This window comes from Sylvia atricapilla, chromosome 11 (assembly GCF_009819655.1).
Source record: "Sylvia atricapilla isolate bSylAtr1 chromosome 11, bSylAtr1.pri, whole genome shotgun sequence".
Taxonomy (NCBI): Eukaryota; Metazoa; Chordata; class Aves; order Passeriformes; family Sylviidae; genus Sylvia; species Sylvia atricapilla.
The window spans coordinates 102,046-118,598 of NC_089150.1; the positions used below are offsets into that span (position 1 = coordinate 102,046).

Consider the following 16,553-nt stretch of genomic DNA (forward strand, 5'->3'; position numbering starts at 1 on the left):
GAAAACATTACAAAAAAGACTTAGTGCCATCCTGGGTGTTTAAAAGGTTCCTCATAAGCTCTCTCAGCATAAGCATGATACAATTACACCCAAGAAAAGGATGGAGGGAAGAAGGGGAGACAGCATTGTGTGCCATGTCAGAGTTGCTAAACCGTTCCATTATGAAAGTGACAAAGAAGCCAAAGGATCCTCTTGCAAACAGGAGGGATTTGACCTATTTTTCTACTCCTGTGTGATATATAGTGTTTGTTTTCCTTCATCCCTCAGCTGCTTTATTCATAGTTTCTGAAATCACGGACCAAGCCAATGACAGCATGCTCCAAGCGGTGAGTCCTACCATGACACATGCTCTCTTGATCAATAGTGTGTTTTGTGCGCATCTGTTCAAGTTAATACATATGTCCGTTAAATTCTGAAGCCTCCTCCAAGGTGACACTCAAGAGTTTATACAGATCTGGTTTACAGTGCTGCAGGTATGGAGTTGGTCTATGCCATTTAGTGCAGCTGTGCAAGATGCAAGACTATAGCCAACAGCACAAAGGATTTTTTCTCCTGTTGGAGTTCAACTCACTTCTTTAATATTTCATTTCCTGAGCAGTGAGAGGGTTGTTAATAATTGTTCAGGCATCAATATATGAAATACAAGAGATAAAGCATCACATGTAGTATCATCACATTAAGATGATGCTGAGGAAGGAAAGGAGTGAAATATCAATCTTCTTAATGAGGGCTTGTTTTCAGGTAGGCTTTTAAGGCTGAAGAAATGAATGCACATGAATTGCTATGGAAGAACATACTAATCGGTTATGATGATGAAAGAACACATGTAGGTTGAAGGGATGATGTCTAACAAGCCTAGAGTTTTATCATAAAAAGGAATTTAATCTGACCCCTCTATAAACTAAACTCTGAAACAGACTTACTAAGCAAAGTTTTCAACTGGTTTGATTCTGATTTTCCTTCTCCACAGGCAAAGAATTTATACTCATATTTTTCCATTATTAAAGCAGTCTTCATACCAAAATAAGTATTTCATCAAAAGCCTGAGCTCTCATGAAAACCTTCCAGAAAAATGTGGAGAGCTTTAGGGATATCAGAACTTAAGGGATATTTGTGTTAGAGGTTGAGAACTCTAGGAGCTCGGTTCCTAACAGATCAAGGTCACATATCTTTTCATGGCACCTCTGCTTCCTTAGATTTCACTTAGATATATGGGATATTTATATGAATACTTCTTTGAAGTTAGAAATATATGTAAGTGGCTAAAATCAAATTTGCTGCATTGCATTGCCATGAAATCATTTTGTCTCTTCTAAGCCATGCTTTAATTTGAAGAATGTCATTGTATCATCTGAGTCTTACATGTCACAGACTGTATAATAATTGCTATTAATAACAGTAGCAATAATAATCCAAACAGCAACTGTTTTGGAATAATTTCATCACAAATTCCAGATAGATTTTTACATTGGATTTTTATCATATCATCAGAGCACATCTACTCCTTCTCAGTAAGACTCCAGCAGTTTTTCCTGGGAACTATTAACCCAGGATTTTCAAGCAGATTATGACCATACCTATCTCCACAGCATTTTTACCACATAGGAAAGTATTACTTTCAATTTACAGATGTACAAACAGAAATACAAGGCACACCATCACCACACAGTATTATGTCTATCTGTAATTCCAGGAGATGAACTAAGCAGGGTTTGTATCACTCTCTGAAAGTCTCCAATCTGTCAGAGGCCCTGAGACGCTAAGAACTATAAATCACTGTTGCTATTAACAGCTGGTGAATTCCTTGGGGAGGCTTTCCTGTGGTACAGACATCATGATAAAATTATGGAAGCTGCAGTTCACTGCTAAAGTGGCCACAGCAATATTTCTGGCACCCACTTCTGCAATACTGTCTGGGTGGAGCTTTTATTCCTTAATTGTAGGATATTGTGAAGAATCTTTGAAAGAAGAATGATGATACAATGAAGAAAGCTATATAAACTGGGAATTTTGGGAAACTAATGGGAAACTATGCCCCCCCCCCCCCCTCGCAGCTGTCCACATTCCCAGATGAACTGCTATCCTTCACATGTGATGGCTGTTTGACTTCCTTCAGGAAATTAGTTCAATACTTCTGTGTCCATTTCCTGGTGAACATGTGTCTGTATTGCAAGCATCAGCATTTCAACAGGCGCCTCTGCCAGCAGTCCTGACAAAAGCAGGGCTGTTGCAATTTCTCCTCTCACTCTGGTAAAAACTCAGATGAGTAGTAGTAGCGCTGGCATGAGTCTTCTCACGGCAGAACACTGCTTTTTCTGGAGTTGAAAAACAGGTTGCCATTGTGGAAGCTGTCAATTGGACAAGTTTTGGAAGGCTTAAATACCCTTCAGTGACAGGAAAGTCCTTTGTAAATACCTTTTGCAAAAGTCAGCTGTCCCATCATACCTGATATTTCCTGTGCTATTGCTTTATATATTGTTTCCATTTTATTTGCCTATAGTATTTTAGAAGTCACCTGAAAAAATCCATTTGTTTCTTCCTGCATTGCTAAGAGATACCTGACACCTCATTCTTGAAAATGTGTCAACAGTCAATTACATTGCATGAGCACAGTGCAGCCCTGTGCTGGTCAAGCCTTCTAGGTATTTCCATGTATTTGACATCCAGTTACTGATTAAGAACTAAACTTAGTATCATGCTAAACAAGTGCAGTGTTTCACTAAGGCAGTAAGATAGGGAAGTATTTCAGGCTTATATCAAAAAGCAAGCCTAGATATGTATGTGAACTGTGTTAGCTGAAATCCAGGCCTTGACATACCCTTATGTTGACATACCCTCACGTTGGATATGCTCCTTCTGGTATCTTTGATAACTTTCTTAATTAGGTGATTCTGTAGACACCACTGATTTATATTAGGCAGAGACAGTGTATGATCTAAGCAAGTCTCACTAATCCCAGGGGTATATTAATGCCAGTGGAGCAAAGGGAAAACAGACCATTGCCTGTTGTAGCAGAAAACTGTACTCAAAGGCTGTCAGGTCACAAAGCTGTATCAAGTATCGTCCTTAGTCTGCAGTTTATGCAGGTGTATAACTGAAGATATAGGATGCGGTGGTTACCTTAGACAGGAGACTCCTAACTTTTAGGCATATTCCAGTGATGATTCACTGCTGCTAGGCAGCCCATTCTACTGTTCCAATCAGATAAAAATCACAGCTGAATCCTATGCACAAGCCTCTATTTTATTAGCTCACCTGCTAAATGGGAGGATATTTCAAAAGACTAGCAATATTGCGAAGGTGCAGACATCCCTTCTTCTGTCTTATATTCTGATATTTTTTATGGGAGCCCAGACTTATCTAGGCTAATCTTACTTACCATCTTCATAGATAAGTTCATCCCTAGTGCCAGTGCCCACTAACTGACTGTGCTTTAAGGCCAGGTAGATAGTTAATAGTATCAGAATCATAACCTTAAATCATAAACTTCCTGATTTTTGCAAAGCATCCAAACAGAAATGCAGCTTAATTGCCTGGTTCCTATTATACCTTCTAAATCCCTTGTTGCAAAGGCATGAATCCATTATCACAAAATGTAACTCTTCAGATAACCCTAGCAACACTCTTAAAGTATCAAAGTGTGCTTTGGATTATCGGTATCATGGCACTTTTGCACAGGCCTTTGGAGCAGATACTGTACTTTGTGTCTGTCCCTATTCTATTAGTTCACGGACCCAGGAAGTCAGCAAAGAAGCCAATGTATAAATACCGTATGAAGCTAGCAGTTCCTTTGGAAGGTGAACTGGGCAATTACAGGTAAAAGAACTGTAGAAGGTCACAGCAAGTGTGAATGCAAGTGATGAGGTTTTGTAAAATCTGTAAGGCAGGAAGAAGACTTACTGAGTGTAAATCCTTGGTCTCAGTTCTCTCTGAAACCTAATTGTGTAATATCAGTTCTAAAGATATAAAATGGCGAGGAGGGTTGAGGGAGATTTTGCCTGCTTGTATAAAAACAGTCTCCATGCAGCCTTCTAAATGCTGTTTTTCTCTCCCAGGAAAACTTGCAGAAGCTAGTACACATTGAGCACAGTGTGAGAGGGCAGAGCGGCCTCCTCCAGCCAGGAAGGGTGAGTGCTGCAGGCAGACCTGTGCTGGTAAGGGCATTGTTTCTGGCCAGAAACACATCTGCATAGATGTAGATGGCCACGTTTCAGATGTCTACATATGTTGTTTACTGAGCAATTGTGACATGAATTGGAGCACTGGTTTGTTTAAAAAACATCACTCTGGCAGTGGACAAAAAGAAGGTCATGCTGGAAAAGACATGAATTGTCTCTGCTTTTACACAGACCAAGCTTTTCACTTCAGCTGTCCTCAGACACCCCAAGTGCAGTGTATTTTGATGGAGCTACTGCTTTCCTCCTTATATACTCCTGTCAAAAGGCTGCTACTCTAGCAGGAATTGCTTGCAGCCTGAAAAGGCTCTGTACTTTATATAGCTGGCTAAGAACCTTAAATTAGGGCAATTAATTCATTTTCAAATTTATATTTTCACCATTCTCCCATGGTGCTTTCAATACAAGATGCTGTTTTTAAGAAACACATCAACAGAAATGTGCGAGAGTGTACAGCTCTGTCTTGCTATCCACATCAAATGCAAATTTTTTCTTACTTTCAAACCAGTCCAGTTTCCTTAGCTCTAAACTGCTTCTATGCTTCAAAAGGTTTCTTTCTTGAGCTCTGCAACTCTGAATTTTCTTTCAGTCCACTAATATCTTTAACAAAATTCATGAAGCAATTTTCAAGGTATGCATACTCATAGCATAAGAATGCTAATCAACCAAATATTGTGGTCAACCTTTGTTTTTCTCTCTAACATCAATATTCTCACTTACCCTTACCAAGTAATGCTTTAATAAATGCTGCAAAGCCCAGCGTCCAGAATTTGAAGGATTTGTATCTTTGATTATAAACTGTTCTAGAGTGGAAAAGTACACTAGAATCTGTTCTCCATCTGAAAAGAGCAGATGACTGTTAATCCACTGATGTTATGGCAGACTTTTCCCAACATTACTGCAATGAAGTTCTAGTGTGCTGGTTTAGCTGCTTACATGCACAGTTCTACCTATGTACATAGTAACAACATGGACTGAAAAAGTATTGTGCTTGCAAAATTATACAAATTATATCTGCAGTTATAGTTAAGTTTGTGTAGCATACTAAAACTCAAATATTCAGCTTTTCTCTTTGGTCAGTTTTAGAGATTTTTTAAAGATAAGAGTTCTTTTCTAAGGCCCATTGTATATTAGCTTTCAATCTGTGACATCTCTGAGCACGGTCCACAGCGCAGAAAGCGTGTTCTGAGAACAAGTGGGTTTCCAACCCATTTTGTACTGAAACAAATGCAAAGCCATGAAGGGCAGCAGAGCTAACCTGGGAAAAGACTAAGCCAGATCATAAGGAGAAAGGTTAGAAACAAGTGTTGAGGTTCTCTATCTCTTTTTGTGCTGATGAAGGGCATTGGAGTAGTTCCTTCCCCAGGAGAAATACTCTCTTTTCGCTGTAAGATTCAGAATGAAATCTCAGGATTACAATCTGCTGTTTTCTCCTTCAGATCTTTGTTAAAGAGGGAACACTGATGAAAGTCTCTGGCAAAAACAGGCATCCTCGACATTTGTTCTTGGTAAGATTTTTTTATATTTTTACTGTCTCTCTCATATATTTCCATGCATTTGTGCAACCCTGAAGCCTAGCAGATTTTAGGCTGCAAGTCATTTAACCATCAACAGTGATGTGGTGAGTTAGTTCCTGTTGCTAATAGGGCTGTAGTCCTTTCACACATCCCATTGGCCCCACATACAGGGATCAGGGCTGTGCAACCCTCTGCTTGTGCCACAGTTACATACAGCCTTCACCAGGGCATAATTCTGCAAAGAAGTGCAAGTTTTCAAGGGGATCAGGAAAATGAAAACTCTTGAATACCTTCAGAAATTAAGCTGCACACACTTGAAAGTCTTATGACCTTGGAAGATTTAATCAGAAGCAAGAGAGAATACCCTACTGCTAAAGCAGCTGAAAACTTCCTTTGGTCACACTTGGGAGGGATTTATATCTTTGAAACTGAAGGACTGGGTTTTAGCTCCTGCTGTCCACATATATGTAAATTACCTGATAATTCTGTGCATTGCCTCAGTGTGGTTCCTCTAAACACACACCTCCAGCTTAGTGTGGATTAGAACAGTTTTCAGTGACAGTTTGCAACAGTCTTCCATAATTAGGAAAAATGTCACCTGTCTGGAATATGCTTTACAAGGGTGCACAACCCTACTGCAAGTATTTGCAAGTCAAAGCAAATGAAACCCCGCTGTTTTGCAAATATTCTATGAACACTTATGCTTTCTGTTTTGCATTACACACTCCACTGAACAGTTAAAGAGTATCTGTGACTCCAGGCTCTGAGCTGTGTTCTCAACTTTTCAGGTAGCTTATTGTGTAACCACATGTATTTTTGTGCAGTTGTCAATATGAAGGGGAATATGATACTTGGCCGTGTCTTAGAACTCTGTTACCTTACTTACCTGTTAAAATTTGAAAAATTCTTTAGAGCTCCCTCCCGTAAAAAAAAAAAAAAAAAAAAAAAAAAAAAAAAAGCCATAAAGAACTGATCATTACTGCTGCTATTAGTATTAAAATATTGCAAATATTTGCAGAACTGCAGATATATTGCTAATTTTGCTAGTAATTGCAGAATTTATTTTAAAATAAATTAATTATATGCCTGGAATCTATATTTTCTGTCTTCCTTAAGTGCTGACAGCTTTTCACCATGGGATCGTTGTAAGAAGGAAAGATGGCTTATTACAGAATCCATCTATTTTGCAATATTCCTTCTTATTTCTCCCTCTTACTTTTAACTCCTATTTGTGCATGAGTGTATGCACAATCTTCTTTCCCTCCTCAATCACGTATTGCAGTCATAATCAAAGATCAGCTGGGATGGGACATAGTGCTGGTGCCACACTTTTTTAATGGTTTCAGTGGTTTCTGTGAAAATTCAGACTTTCACGTACTGAAAATTATAGATTTCACACAAATCTTCAAATATGAGATAGCTGCAGTTCTATTTCAGGGAGTCAGCAGCAATGGACTGTAACAAGTGCAAAAATGTCAAAATCATGACTTTCTGTGACTGTCACAGGAAAACGGCTATGCCAGAAACTCCAGGAGCTGGTCTTAGGAAACAGTGCTCTCAGCAGCAGTAACTCTGAAGTCTACTGATGACCATTTAATACCAGATGACAATTGCATCTCAACTGATCTCTCTTCTGAAACACTTGCCTTTGCTGGTATTCAAAATTATTTTGGAATTGTGGCTAAAGCTGGGACAAAATTCCGAGGCATTGCTACCCTTTCATCTTCCAGTGTGTGTAAACACTGAAGTGCTACAAATTAGCTATTGTAACTGATAGCAAATTTAAGGGAATATCAGAAATCAGGTTGATAATAAACATTGAGAGGAAAGTAATTTAAACATGGGATAAACTTATATAAATTTCAAGTCATCCAAAATGGTTATATCAACTTGAAGGTCACAAGTCACAAGAGGCTAAAAGTATTACTGGAACAAAGCAAGCATAGAAAATTCTTTCTGGCACTCTCTGGTTTAAGAATTATTTCCTGGGGAAAGTTTAGATGCTCAAAGTCAGATGTTAACTGCAGAGAGAGTAGTGTCTCTTCACAGCTGGAGACATTACAGTAGCCAATGTCTTGTTAATAGATGCTTTCAGTATTCAGCAAAAATGCTTTTTTTCTTCCTTTCAGTCAGCATGGCAAATTGTGACCAAATTTGCTGTCATGAAAAGGATGGGGTGGAGCTAGTCATAATGGTCACTTTCAAAAACCAAGAGACACATAAATCTGGCTTTCCTGGTCTAGCACACTGAAGTTGCAATAACTTCAAGCTTCCTGTATTGTATTTCCAGCAGGGCCAGGGTGATTAGATACTTGAAACTTACTGGCAAATATCTACCTTTGGGTTCAGTGATTTTTTTTTTTAACCCACTCTCCTCCATATGAATGCTCCTCAGGTTGCAAAGCAATTCCATGTACGATGAAATTGCAGGAAAGTTGTTGTGGAATATGGTAATTCCTGCATTAGCACCTGAATGGTCTTGCTTTATCTGCTTGTCACTACTATTGCTATGTATTCTCGGTGGTAGTGCCACTGCATGTGATGCTACCACTCCTGCATTGCCTAAAGGACTATTTAGCCTGTGGATACAGCAAGACAACTACAACATAGCTATGTCAGCATATTTCTGTCTTGGCATACAGCACGGTTATTGCATCTTAATGGTCTTAAGCATAGGTGTTAAGGCCCTACCGACCATCACTGCCAACACCTTTCACTAACAGGCCATGCCTACATGAAATTATCCTTCTCTCTTGTGAGTGCTGTCTTGATTCTGATGTCTGGGGACACTGTGGAAGAAAAACCCATGCCAAAACCCCAAGATTAAAATAATTTCCTAAACACTGTCTCTTAAAATTGACATACATTTAAAGCCTTTATTGTCTAAGGACTATATTATAATCCTTTTGAATCCACTTGCAAAAGTCAGGTTTGTGTACTATTAGAAACCCAAACCTTTCAGAACTTCATTTTAATGCTTCACATGTCATCAGCGACTCAAAAATACCACCAGAAGCTAGCATGTATAGATGTAGTTTGGCTTAGCTCTGATGGAATATGTGTATTTACCTTCGCTAACCCAAAGAGACTTTTACATGAATAGCGTTTTCTGAAGTTCTTAGTAGCGAACTTACTCTGACTGAAGCTAAATTAGGACCAGGGCCTGGAGAGAATTTCAGAGTAAGAGTACACACTGAAGGATAACCCTGAGAATCTAATCCCTACACATCCCAGGAGGTGAGCCCATCAAACTGAAGTTGTAGTTAGAATACGCTGTAAAACTTGGGTGTGTGCTAGACTCCTACTTGGGCTGTGCTATCAAGGTATGCTTTAGTGGTGTGCTGTGAATATATATCTGCCCGTAAGGAGCACTGTATGTCTGTGCACAGCCCATATAGGCATGACAGTGTAAAGACAAATTTCAAATGTTTATGATGTTGGGTGTATCATAATGTTACTTGAGCTGGCTGTTTTGTGCAAGCTGATGGTATTGTTGAATCTGGTGTTTCCTGGCAGGATGTTTTGGTGAGTTTTGCTGTATGTCTGTTTCCTGAGCCCAGTCTCTGTTTACAAGGATGTTGGTGGCCTCTGTACAGCACAGTATGGCCTGCAGAAACTGGCAGATCCCCTAATTGTCCCCCAACCACAAGACTTTGCAACTCAGAGCCTGTCTCTTATCTCACCCTTTTAAGAATTTCTCTACAAAGGCCACTTGTTTTGAAAATGGGTTGCAGGAAGCTGCTATCAAATGGGAGGCTGTTTAATGCTCCAACTGACAGGGTTGGAATATAGTATAAGAGATTTTTGGAGTAACAGCTTGGAAAACACAGCTCGGCACACATTCAGACTGCTCCACTGACACTCAGGGCATGTTTAACTCAGACTTAAATAGAAGAAGACAGAATTCATAATTAACTAGCCTTTAAAAAAATCAGAAAAACCAAACATGTGGTAGAAGCTTTTAGACAGAGAGTATATCACATATGGATGCCAGCAGTTCAGCAGGGCATAAACTTGTTTGGATCAATCAATTTGAACACTGTAGGTTAGAAAACTTGCATTGACTCTGATATTCCTGGATACCTGTCACAACAGGGAGAATTGTAAAAAGAAGATGGAGGGAAAGGAAAGCAGTAACAGAAAAAGGGGAATTAAAGATGAGACATAGCCTTCTTTCTCTGTGTTGGCAAATGTTGTTTTAGGGAACACGTGTGTTCATGGAGCAATGCAGAATAAGGGTATGTGCTCCAATATGAAATTCTGAGCAGTCTGGGAATCCTAATTATTCAAAAGTGTTCTGGCAAACAAGAAATGTGTCTGAAACCCAGGGACTTGTGGGAACTTCCCATAGGGTTCTAGGAGTCCATCTCCTCTACTGCAGATTTCTGAGAGGTTGCAAGATCAGATTTCATCATCATCTGGTCCTCACTGCTTCAGGGAACACAGAACAGTTGCAGGAGGATGCATGATACCACTGGTACTGATGCTAGTTCTGTCCATACCATTCAAATGGCCATCACTAAGGTCTTTACTGTGCATGTGGCAAAGAGGACAGCAGTGAATGAAAACCCTTTCTTTCTTCATGAATATGTGTGTCTTGCATCACAAGATTTGAAATATTTGTCATAATTTCACTGAGTCAAGCTGTGGCTAGTGGGACCTCCAAATCACAGCCTACTGCTAAATAGGGAGAAAAAAAGAGGAGGAGAGAAAATTCCAATGAGCAATTATAAAGCAAAGTAATGTGTAGTAAAATCTTAGTATAATTATCAGGGTCGTCATGATAGTGACACCATGGTGTTGTCCTTTATCAACAGTAATAAAAGAATAAGCAGGTTTTTAAAGAGATATATAACTCTTAAAATACATAAAATAAATTGAATTTGCTATTCAAGAAGCCTCATAGCAGATGATGTCAGGATCCTGAAAGTCTCTCTCAAGAGTTCATTTGCTTGGGCTTAGTGCTCAGGTGCTGCAGGGCTCATTTTAGAGCTAGTGCTCTTTAATATCTTCATGAGCAACAGGGATGCAGGACTTGGAAGGATACTAAGTTTGCCAATCGTGCTAAACTGGGAGGAGCTGTCAACTCCCTCGAGGACAGAGAGGCCTTGCAGAGAAACCTCGATGAATTTGAGAGGTGAGCAATCACCAACCACAGGAAGTTTAAGGGCTCATGCTGGGAAGGGGCAACCCTGTAGTGTAGATTGGACAATGAGGCACTGGAGAGCAGCACTGTGAAAAGGGACCTGGAGGTCCTGGTCAGCAAAAGCTGACTATGAGTCAGTTGTTCCCTGGCAGCCAAGAGGGCCAGCTGTGTCCGGGGGCATCAGGGTCAGCATCACTGGCTGGGCAAGGGAGGCAATTGTCCTGCCCTGCTCTGCACTGGGGCAGCCTCACCTTGAGCACTGTGAGCAGTTTTGGGCAGCACACTATAAGGAGCTAAAGCAACATATTAGAGAGCATCCAGAGGAGGAACACAGAGATGGGGAAGAATCTGGAGGAGAAGCCGGAGTGGCTGAGGCCACTTGAATGGTTCAGCCTGGAGGAGACTGAGCTCAGAGCTGATTGTGGCCAGCAGCTCCCTCAGGAGGGGCAGTAGAGGAGCAGCACCAGTTTCTGCTCTCTATGACAGGATCCAAGACGTTAGGCTGGATATTAGGAAAGGGTTAGGGTTAGGTAACAGCCCCAGTAGTTCATCAAGTTACAGCTTGTTCTGGGTATCCTCCCCAGGAGAATGGACAGGCAGGCCTGCAAACTGTATTGCAAATTGTTGATTTTGTCTTTCTTTTCATATAGATGAATGATGTTCTGCTGTACACATATCCCCAGAAGGATGGCAAGTACCAACTGAAAAACACCTTGACTGTGTCAGGCATGAAGGTAATGCTTCATCTGTATTAAAAGCTTGAATTAAAGTTCTGTAGTGAGCTGCTGGTGCTTTGCTGGTTTATGTCTCTTATCCAGCAAGGGGGAAGAGAGGACAGACCTGTTGTCAGGGCAGTCCCTTGTCTCTTACAGGAGACAGAAGGAAAAACGGTAAAAATCAAACATAAAAATATTATCTCTAAGTCTGTGACTTAGTATGACAGCCTTATTCAGACAGTATAAATAATACAAGCCCAAATCAATTACCCTCTGATCATGAAACAGGAAACAGAAAATATTTATTATCCCATTTTGTCTCCAGCCAATGCATTACTGTTCCCTTCAACGTATTCACTAGAGTTTAGTCTGCCTGGTCTTAAACTCCTGCTACTGAAAATTTACACATGGCTACTTTTGATGTGCCTTTTAACTGTTTTCATCAAAAGCATTAATGGTTCAAAAAGCAATCAGCCAACTTTATGGGGAAAAGGTGTATTGGGAGCAATTTCATGCAGTGATACGAAACCACTTTCTTCTTCAATAAATTTACAAATTGCAAACACAATTAAGATGTCCTTACAGTCTTTCCCAAAGTACTCATTGGCACCAGAACCTATGCAACAGAAAACATTGGACCAAAGAAGTCTATTAGACCTTCGTAACTGTTCTATAGGAAATATTCCGAGTTGCATTTTTATGAAAGAAAATTTGAAGTGACAATTCTGATGATCTAGAAAACACACAAGATGAGAATTACTAATCATTAATTTCAGTGGAATGGCACAGGAAATTTAAGGTGTTGTGAAAAGGTGATGGGGGCTGATCACCCCAGGGACACAAGGGTTAAAAACTAACTCAGGGATCTAAGCAATTCCTAAGAATCGCCAAAATATTCTACTGTTAAGTGAAAAGGAGTTGTGGAGCAAGTGCTTTCTGAGGTAGATTCGAAACAGAGTCACTAACATTATGATGCTTGTTAATAAAAATGCATGAAATCATGAAGCTATGTTTCTCCTTGGCTGTTGCTATTAGCAGGCTACTAATATACTCTATGCTAGGGAAAAGATTTTAGCTGAGTTGTAGCTTTTAAGTTGGCTTCATTTTTTTGCTGTTAAAGAGCCTTGCTGCAGACAGACATTCACGGAACTGAAGTGCTTCACTCTATAATGCCTGTATGTCAGAAAAAAAGTGATTTCTATTCATTACAAGCATAGACCAAAATGCTCTGATGCTTGACACACTAAACATTTCCTAAGTTTGTCATTAAAACTGAACCCTCATAGATACTTTATCCTTACAGACTGGATTAAGCAATTTTTTTCCTTCAGCACACCATGATATTGAAATAGAGATCATTCTTTATTACAACAGCAATACAAAAATCCCTAAGGCCCATCTTTTTGCATTGAAATATGAAACAGATGGTTGGGATATTACACGTCATATGCATTGAGACTTGTCTGGTGTACTGGTTATAGACAGTTTAACTCATGTCTACATTCATGTTCATGGCATTTTTTCCTAGGTCAGCCGCCCAGTGATAGAGAAAGCCCAAAACATCCTGAAGATTGAGTATGATGAACATTGCCTGACCCTGTCAGCAAGGTACTGTTCCCAAATGTCCATGGCAGAGGGTATTACATTCTAGAGCTGTATCACTGGATTAGTCCAACCAATACCCAAGACTGAAATGGTGTCTCTTTCTTTATTAACTAGCATTTTTCAGTCTGCTATTGGTGACAGACAATGGCTGAGTACTCAATTATGCAATCAACATTCACTATAAATGTGAGGCTTATAAACTGTAACTAATTCAAATAATGTACTCCCTAAAGACTAGAAGCTGGCTCTTGATAACACCTTGAAGAGAAAAGAAAGAAGCCTGGGTACTTTCCATTCTCTCCCACATTCTTTCCCTGTGACAAGAGAAGTAGGTTATATCTCTCTTTTATGAGTTCCCTTGTTACCTTTTACCTCTAGGGCCATAAAACTCCTGGAGAAAATAGCAATTAGATAATACCATGCAGCAGATACAAAAGTATTTAATAGTGCTTAAGTGTCAAACTCAAAATTAAACCTTACTGGCAACCTCATGGGTATTTCTAATAAAAGGAATTTCACTAATGAGCTTGTGTACTGCTAGTATTGATTGCAAATGCAAGTCAAGATCTCTGTCCTAGGATCCCAAGCCAGTGCCAAAAAGAGATTGTAGATCAGTTTATGATCAGAAGATAGCTGTATTTTTCATGGTTCTAGCTCAAAATTATCCTGCTGATTTATCTACAGCTATAGCAGAAAGGTAACTGGTTTGTTTTCCATGTGTAGTTTATTACAAAAAGATATAGCACTCTAACAGTGGTATTAAAATTAATTCTTCCAAATAACAAGTTCTTCAGTGCTTTCAAATACTGACTTTCACACCATAAGTCTGCAACTACAGCACACAACAGAATGCCTAGAAACGCAGCAGATTTCCTAAATTACACAGCACAATAGAAAGACATGGATGGCACTTTCTTATTCAGAATCAGAATTTGGATCTCTCATCTTTCCCAGAGCATTTAACGTCTGTGGGTAGTGCTCAGCTACCTGTCAAAGCCTTTTGGTCCATTTCCTTTTATAACCATAACCATATCTGAGATTTCCTTAAACCTCCACACTCTTCACAATCCTCAAAATATACTCACAGTAATTCACAATTACCTGCCAGTTATAAAAGCAAGATATGTACAGTCCTTCTGTATTGTGAAAGGAAAATTGTATTGCATGTCCCCTATAACCAGAGCAAGTGAAGTTGTCATCCGCAGTGAACACCTTGGGATGTACTGCTTGCATTATTAAGATGTTTCTTTGCCTTTTGTACTCATATCAAGTCCATGGTTAATTAGCATAAACGAAGTCTGTGAGGCAACTGTGAGCTGTGTTTGTTTGGTAGTAGATTGAACCAGGACCTGAGACTAAGGTTACCCTTCTAATAACAGACACATAGAGGCTGAGATAGAGCCTCTTACCTCTCTTTGTGCTGCTCATTCTGTCACCAATCTGCCATAAGTCCCCCAAGAGCAGTTATTACTCCTCCTTTTTGCACTGGCTGGCAGAGCTAATGAGATACCAGTGAGCCAGCAGCCAGCATGCTCTCCTAACTCCATTGCACAACATCCTTGGCCTGTTACACTCACCAAAAGAAGCACCAAAGACATAAAAGTACAGAAGGCTTCCAGTATGCCTAAAGACTGTATATTTTACTGCTCATATTGAGGGGCTGCAGGCTGCACTAAAGGCCGGTGGTAAACAACCAAAATGCAAACCTCAAAGTCTTTGTATTTGTATGAGATGAGGTGAGTGAACTGAAGAAATACAGCATGGGTGTCAGGGACTGAAGACAGTAGACTTAGGATGACCAAAGCTCAGAAGTCAGCATAGCTATATGAGCAGGCAGTACTGTAAAGTTTTTCCATTTCCTACTGAAAATGGCTCATTCACTTGAAGAGCCGTGTTATTGGCTCAGGGAGGGAGCTGCTAACAGATTTGAGCATAGCACCTTTACAGAGAAGGCTAATATGCTCTTAAATCTTTCTTTACATTTCAAAAATATTAGTCTTGGACACAGGGATAACACTGTGGTGCTTATATAAAATACCAGAGATAATAATAGGAGAACACAGTCAATATTGCTTCCTGAAAGGCTAATTTAGAATGATAGTGGCAGCGCTGTGACAAAATCCCATCCTGGTCCAATTTCTGTGTTCTGTGGATGTCCCCTGCTGTCTAGTGAAATGCAGTGACAACTTGACCCCCTCCTTCTATTTACTTAATGATGAATATATGAGCCAACATGGCAAACTGACGGTCAGCACAGAAGACACATCAAAAATATCCCACAAGGACCAAACGTGGCAATGGTGGAGCAAGGGCTGAGCTTCTCTGAGTGTCAGAGGTTCAGCAAAAGTTTCTCTGAGTTTTCATGCAACCAGAGAAATAGCTAATTAAGAACAGGCCTATGCAAATTGACATAATTAATCTCACTTATCAGCAGATGGGTGTTATTCCTACATTTAGTCATTAAAAACTGCAATTACTTCCTAGATGTTTTTAATTGAGTGGAGAAGAGGCTAAAGGGGCCAGTTAAATATCAGACTTTTGATAGCATGTTGTCCTTCTTACCTATCTTTCCTAAAGTGGCTTTAATTTCCATTGCTATATGAGCCATGATTTCCTTTGTGGGTTTTGGGATTTCTTAAACCATATTTCAATTTTCAAGTGAAGAGAATTTCCATGAAAGAATTAGCATGACAAGTGTTTAGATCAGGAAAGTCAGGACTTCTTTTAGTGTTTTCTAGGCAGTGGATATGATTTGTCTGGAAGATACAGATATCTTCAGATTGCTTAGAAAGTGTAATTTTCCAAATGGTAACTTTGGTAGTATTAAGGAGTGACTAGGCTAAATAGAGCTCTGAGCAACCTAGTCTAGTGAAAGGTGTTCCTGCCCATGGCAGGGAGTTGGAACAAGATGATCTTTAAAGTCTCTTCCAACCCAAACCATTCTGGGATTCCATGACTAGGTGTCATGGAATTACTTAGAGGTGATCTCCTGTAATATCCTGTAGAGATCCTTGGCTTCCAGTGGTTAGCCAATTTGTAGCACATACACTAACTCAGAGTTTCTGCTCCAGGCTTGTTGAATTTTGCACAAGCTGTTGTTTTTCAGATGAGGACTTACACTCGTAGTGCAGAGGGATGCTAAGGCAAAGATCATCATGAAAATCTGGCATTTCCTCTCTTTTTGTGCCTTTTTTTTTTTTTTTTTTAAAGACTACAAAACACAAATTGTTCTCAGATGTCTTGTTGACAAGACTTCATGAGGACAGTGTGAGGAAATCACAGCTGAACAGCAGCTGGCAACAATGCCACTGCTAACTTCTACAAAAAAGTCTAGTGGGTAGCTTTAATGTGAGTGGCTGGTATGATTTGGAGAGGGGAGACCATACTGAATTGC

The 16,553-nt window shown here is 39.8% G+C and overlaps 1 protein-coding gene across 1 annotated transcript in view; it reads left to right on the forward strand.

The window, feature by feature from the left end:
• Positions 1-16,553, forward strand: part of FGD5 (FYVE, RhoGEF and PH domain containing 5) — a 73,577-nt gene that overhangs the window by 44,757 nt on the left and 12,267 nt on the right. Inside the window, exons 10-14 of the mRNA XM_066327099.1 lie at positions 268-326; positions 4,056-4,127; positions 5,615-5,683; positions 11,489-11,572; positions 13,083-13,162. Coding sequence (XP_066183196.1) covers positions 268-326; positions 4,056-4,127; positions 5,615-5,683; positions 11,489-11,572; positions 13,083-13,162 — 364 coding nt within the window. The remainder of the gene's footprint in view (positions 1-267; positions 327-4,055; positions 4,128-5,614; positions 5,684-11,488; positions 11,573-13,082; positions 13,163-16,553) is intronic.